Source organism: Empidonax traillii, unplaced genomic scaffold (genome assembly GCF_003031625.1).
Source record: "Empidonax traillii isolate 1590-97213 ecotype Southwest subspecies unplaced genomic scaffold, ASM303162v1 scaffold217:size1918799, whole genome shotgun sequence".
NCBI classification, from domain to species: domain Eukaryota; kingdom Metazoa; phylum Chordata; class Aves; order Passeriformes; family Tyrannidae; genus Empidonax; species Empidonax traillii.
In genome coordinates this window covers 460,812-466,273 of record NW_020955410.1, presented here as the reverse complement: position 1 = coordinate 466,273, position 5,462 = coordinate 460,812, and the positions used below count along the sequence as shown (strand labels likewise).

At 49.2% G+C, this 5,462-nt stretch overlaps 1 protein-coding gene across 2 annotated transcripts; it reads left to right on the top strand.

The window, feature by feature from the left end:
• Positions 1–955: 955 nt before the first annotated feature.
• Positions 956–4,448, top strand: COMMD3 (COMM domain containing 3). Of its 2 annotated transcripts, XM_027887614.1 has the most exons (8): positions 956–1,120; positions 1,972–2,083; positions 2,189–2,252; positions 2,337–2,371; positions 2,683–2,743; positions 2,825–2,881; positions 2,983–3,042; positions 4,074–4,448. In XM_027887614.1, the coding sequence occupies exons 1-8, from the start codon at positions 988–990 to the stop codon at positions 4,131–4,133; spliced, it is 582 nt and encodes a 193-aa protein (XP_027743415.1). In that variant the 5' UTR covers positions 956–987; the 3' UTR covers positions 4,134–4,448. The 2 variants fall into 2 exon arrangements, with proteins under 2 accessions (XP_027743415.1, XP_027743414.1); XM_027887613.1 differs by lacking the exon at positions 956–1,120 and having other exon boundaries at positions 1,537–2,083.
• The last annotated feature ends 1,014 nt before the right edge of the window (positions 4,449–5,462 follow it).

The following is a 5,462-nucleotide window of genomic DNA, read 5'->3' as shown; positions in this document are numbered from 1 at the left end:
CATTTCATCATTTACTTGTAAATTATTAACTTTAGTATTTTTTAAGGACTATGGCAAAGTTTCAGTATGTAAAGAATAAAATGGTAACGCAAGAGGTTAATGCCTCACATGAAGAATTTATTAGATTTTTTTGGATAGCAGTTGTACGCTTTTACTAAATCACTAGCGAAGGCTGTATTATGTGTCACAATTCTTTGTATGTCAAAACATGCAAAGCCTTTACCAAAATATGACAACAATCTTGGTTAGGAAATTAATTTTATTGTAAGCTAGCATTCCAGCTGGCCATAACCATAGGTAAAAAACATGAAGATCTATAACCATGGGGGGGTGTTGGAATATCTGGTGATGCACAGAGACATATCAGAAGAAAAATAACATCCTTCACTGAGAGAGTGGTTAAGCATAGAAACAGGTTCCTGAGGGAAGTGATAGCGTCACCATCCCTGAAAATGTCAAAAAAACCTCGAGTAAACTGTGGCACTTTGCAATATGGTGGAGCGTCCATGGTGGTCTTCAGTCGAAGGTTGGACTGGTTATCTCGGAGGTCTCTTCCAACCTCAATGACTCTATGATTCCATACAGAGAAAAGATTAAGACTCTGCCCCTGACATTTTGAGTTAGCAGGCAGGGCGCGTTGAATTCGCGGTCTGTAAAGTTCCACACTAACAGAGGTGTATTTAGATACAAGGGATTAGGGATAGTAAGAGATTTCGTGAGAATCGGGCCGTTTTAAGAGTCACGTAAGAGCTAACTGCACCCCAAAGCACACCCGCGCGGTGGATCCTCCACAGCACAGCATCCCCTCCCGCTCCACACCCGCTCGCGTGGGCGGGACGGTGCGGGTAAGGGGGGTCTGCCCTTCCCGCGGGGACTCCGCGGCCGCGCACCGGCCCCGCCCCCCGCACCGCCCCGCGCCGGCCCCGCCCCCCGCGATCAGCTGCGCGCGCGTCACGTGGGTGCGTGTCGAAGGTCACGGCGCCCACAATGGAGCTGTCGCCGTACGCGCAGGGCGGGTGGCGCCTGCTGGGCGACCCCCGCCGCTTCCCCCGCCGCCCCTTCGCCGCGCTGCTCCGCGCCGCCTTCCGCAGCCTCCTCGAGGACCCGCAGGCCGCGCTGGGTAAGGGCGAGGCGCGGGGTGGGGGGGCGGTGCGGGCCGCGCCGCTCTGCGGGGCGCGCAGAGGGGGCGCCGCGCCCCGCCCACCCCCGCGTATGGACACGCGTGTCCCCACGGGGCCAGGCGGCTGTCCCCGCGCGTCCTCGCCCGCGGACGGCTCCAGGGTGCCGCTGCGCGGGGTGTCACCGCTAATGCGCGACTGCTTCATCAGAGCTCCGACCCGTCAAAAGCAGAGGGGGGGGCCAGGCCGGGTCACCCCGCGCGTTCGTGTCCGCGGGAGGGGGACAGAGCGGCCGTGTTTCCCCGCTGTCACCCTGTGGGGTTTTTTTCGCGTGTGGACACGTCCTACGGCAACCCTGGCGTGAGGGTGTTACGGCCATGCAATTAATTTTGCGGTGTTAATGACGGGCGGAGGGAGCCGGCGGGCGGCCCCGGTGTCCGGCCCGGCCGGGGGCTCCAGCTCCGCTCCTCGCCATTAACAGGCTGCTGGGACCGCGGACGGGGCTTGGAGAGGAAATTGAGGTTTTCCTTCTTTCTTTTTTTTTTTTTTTTTTTCCCTCTTTTTTTTTTTTTTTTTTTTTTTATGGGAAGGAGATGCAGAGGCGGCGGGGCGCGCAGCGCCGCACAGCCCCGCCTGGTACGGCTCGTCCCAGCCAATGCTTCAGCCCCTCACCTCCTCCTCCACCTCCTCACACCTTGCCTACTTTCTCCGTCCTGTCGCTCTGAAACACCAAATGTGTTTCATTTTGAAGTTTTTGTGGGAAAGATAGCCTTCAAAGGGCGAGCAGCAGCCCTTGGTACCGTGTGCTGGGGTTTTGCAAGTACGTGTGTCATCAGTAATTCATTTATTTTAGACGATCCAGACCTGAAAGATATTGACCCTACAGTATTAAAACATTGCCATGCTGCGGCTGCAACGTGTATTCTGGAGGCAGGGAAGCAGAAAGCCGACATATCTGCTATAAGGTACTCACAGTTGGAAGCTTCACCAGTTTTCTAGCAGTTGTTACTCAAAAGTGTACTGCTGAGTTAATGGTAACAGAAAACTAATAAATTCTTTTTTCCCTGTAGCACATGTCTAGAAGACTGTAAACTGGATAAAGAGAGAATAGAACAATTTTGCACCGAATATCAGGTTTTTAAAAAAATTTTAACATATTAGTTTTTTTTCCTATCATAAGAATTTATTGAACCTAGTAAACTTTTTTTTTCCCCTCAGAAAAACAAGGATGCATTGGAAGTCCTGTTGGGAAGGTAGGTCAATCAGTCAGCACAGAGACATAATTTCACTTACAGTTAGTTTGAAATTGTTCTGGAAAAGACTTTTGCATAGTTTAGGTAATTTAAGTAAGAAATATTGTTCCATTTAAAAAGTATGTTTTTAACAAACTCTAGAAAACAGATGTTGAAACTTTTCTTCATTTGGAATTCTTCTCTAAAAAAACCTTTTTTGAGCTTTTCAAGAAGCATTGTAAGGATCACGAAAAAGTTCTTTACTGATGGACAGCTTCAGAAAATGACCTTTTCTTTTAGTGTAGGAAACTTGTAACTGTTGTGTCTTTCAGCATAGGCAGATCTCCTCTCCATATAACTGATGTGTCTTGGCGCTTGGAATACCAGATCAAGGTAATTTTAATACACTAAGGTGTTTCTTTAGTCTTAGTGCTAAGACTTGACTATTTTATGTGTTCTTTGTTTTTAATTTAGAACAATCAACTTCATAAAACTTATCAGCCTTCCTACTTGGTGACCTTAAACGTAGAGGTACCGTACTCCTAGCACCCTGAAAGGAAAAAAAAAAATGCAATTTCATGATTCTTTTAAATAAAATATACACTGTTGTTTGTTTGTTTTTTTCCCTTCAGAACAGTGATTCAGGATCACACCCAGATGTTAGTTTTAGTTGTACGATGGAGCAATTACAGGTACTTGTTTCCTTCATCATTCTATGCTTACCTCCAGTTATGGATGTGAATGTTTTTAACAACTCAGCAATCAAAATCAAATCATATATACTATTATTTTTTAAAAAACAATAAATCTGTACTGGGAGGATACAAGAGAATCTTCCATAAAAATTATCTGAGTGTATTTTTACTGTCTTTTCAAATAAAGTTGCAAAGTAACTGATTTTAGTTGCGTGGGGAGTGTTTTACATACGTGCATAAATATTTTATGTGTTTTCGTAACTGTAATCTATATATGTATTTGGGAGGAAATTTATCATTTTCTGAAACTCTGATTTCCCATGCTTTAGAGAAATGATTTAAATGCGTCATGATTAAAAATAGAGAGCAAGCTGAAGGCTCTTCAGTGGTGTTAATGACATGTAAGAAATGTACTGAAACAAACGTTGATCTTTGTTTAGCGATTTAAATGTGTAACTGAACAATAGAGGTATTGTAATGCTTGGAAGTGGCCAAACTGTGGAGGATCGGGAAGAGGGGTTGTGGAGAGAGAAAAAGCAAGATATTAAAACTTTAGGGTTTAAATGTGTGTCTTAAAAGTCGTCCTTTTCTCACTAAGGAGTGTTTCTAGTCAGTTTGCTGACATTGCAAAATCTGATGTGTTTGGCTAAGAGAATGGTCCTGGTAGAAAAATGCACTCAAAATATTTTCAGTGTTTTAGAAATGCATGTAGTACTTCAAAGCCTGGAGTGGATGTCAGCGTTAGCCATCGTGGCAATACTGATAAAATCTACATATTAATAGTAGCAACCCGGTTTAGGAGCAAAATACATTTTAAAAAGTGTTTTCCTTCAGTTCCCACTTTTCTGAGTACACAGTAAAATACAGAGCTGTTTAATTACTCGCTGGCATTGTTCATCAGTTGCAACATTTCTTTGTGCTTATAAGGTGCTGGTTTTCCTTGCCTCTCTGTATAAAAAAGATACTCTGTTCCTCTAGCTGACCTTATAAAAAATATGTTTATTCTAAGATACTATTTCATCTCTTAGGATTTAGTTGGAAAACTAAAAGATGCTGCAAAAAGTCTAGAAAGAGCAACTCAGATGTGACTGAAGGAAGGTGTCAGCCTGCTGAGCTGAAGTACTCTCATTCCTAAGAGTGTCTTCTAAATGACAAATGTCTTTCATCTCTTGATGCAAACTGGTTTTTTTTTTAAGTCCTTAGATGTGAATTAAACAACTTTTTTACTTTTGCATTTGGTGTTCCTTTCTCTTGTAATTTTTTTTAATTAACTCTTGTTAAATATTTGCTTAACTGTCATGTCATCAAAGCATTCCTTCTATCTTATTTTGTATATTTTTACATTTCTCGCTGCTTATTTTTCTCTGTGATCTAATAAAAGTTTATTCATGTCTGTTCTGCAATTTCAATGGGTGAATTTAGCTGTACCTAAAAGTAAGATGCTAAACGTTAGATCAGCTCAGTGAGGCGAAAGTCCCTTCCTCCCGTGCCGCGGTTGCGGCGCGTTTGCTTAAATCGCCCGCCGCGCTTTGTCATTTCGCTCCAGCCTATCTTACATCTCCCCTACGAGTAAAAGGTTGGACCCCGGCGCGGGCGGCAAGAATGGATTCTGTTTAATGGTATGGACTCGGGGCGCCTCGAGGAAAGGCGAGGGTCCGTGGCACGGAGCGGAGCCGGGTGGCGGGTCCAGCTCGACGGCAGGGCTGCTCCGCAGCTCTCCCGGCCGCCTTGGGCCGCTCCCGGCACCGGTGGTCTCCGCGGAGCCACTCGCTCTCGCCGGCAGGTGCGATCGGGCTCCACGGCGCGGTCCGTCCGCGCACCTGCCGGCGAGAAAGAGCGACTCCGCGGAGGATGCGCGGCGGCCGCCGGTCCTTTACTGCAGAGCCAGAATTTTTTCTCTCGGCTCCTCCACGCCCGAGCTGCGGGAGGCGTCTTGTCCTCGCCGGCGGCGAGCGACCGCGAGGGTTTCTCCGCTTCCCTCCCTCCCAGCTGGCCCGTGTTCCCCCCGCGGGGTGCGGGGACACCGCGGGTCCCCGCGACACCCGCTCCCGCCGCCTCTCGGGGCGGAAAAGCGGCCGCGCGGCCCTCGAGGGGACGCGCCGCCTCGACGGCGGCGGCTCAGCGCGGCCGCGGGCGGGAGAGGGGGGTCGGCAGCGCGCACGCGGGGGCAGGGGCGCGAGGCCGCCCTGCGCGTCCCCCCGGGGGCCGCTCCGCGGCGGGACGGGGTGTGCGGGGCGGCCGCGGGTGGGAGCGCGCAACAAGTGCGGGGAGGGAGGCGAGGGCTGCGGAGGCAGCCGACGGGAGGCGTGTGCGGCCGGCGGGTGTGCGGGCAGGGGCGCAGGGGCGCGGGCAGGATGGAGAGGGCAACGCCGGGCGGGGTCCTTGAGGACGGGCGGGGGTCGGATCGGGGGGCGCGG

What these genes read in the sequence shown, in the direction of transcription:
- COMMD3 (XM_027887613.1), top strand. Translation starts at nt 1,701, where the DNA reads ATGGGAAGGAGATGCAGAGGCGGCGGGGCGCGCAGCGCCGCACAGCCC. An exon ending in GCCGACATATCTGCTATAAG is followed by an intron (nt 2,084 to 2,188) that starts GTACTCACAGTT and finishes TTTTCCCTGTAG; the next exon opens with CACATGTCTAGAAGACTGTA. An exon ending in GTACGATGGAGCAATTACAG is followed by an intron (nt 3,043 to 4,073) that starts GTACTTGTTTCC and finishes TTCATCTCTTAG; the next exon opens with GATTTAGTTGGAAAACTAAA.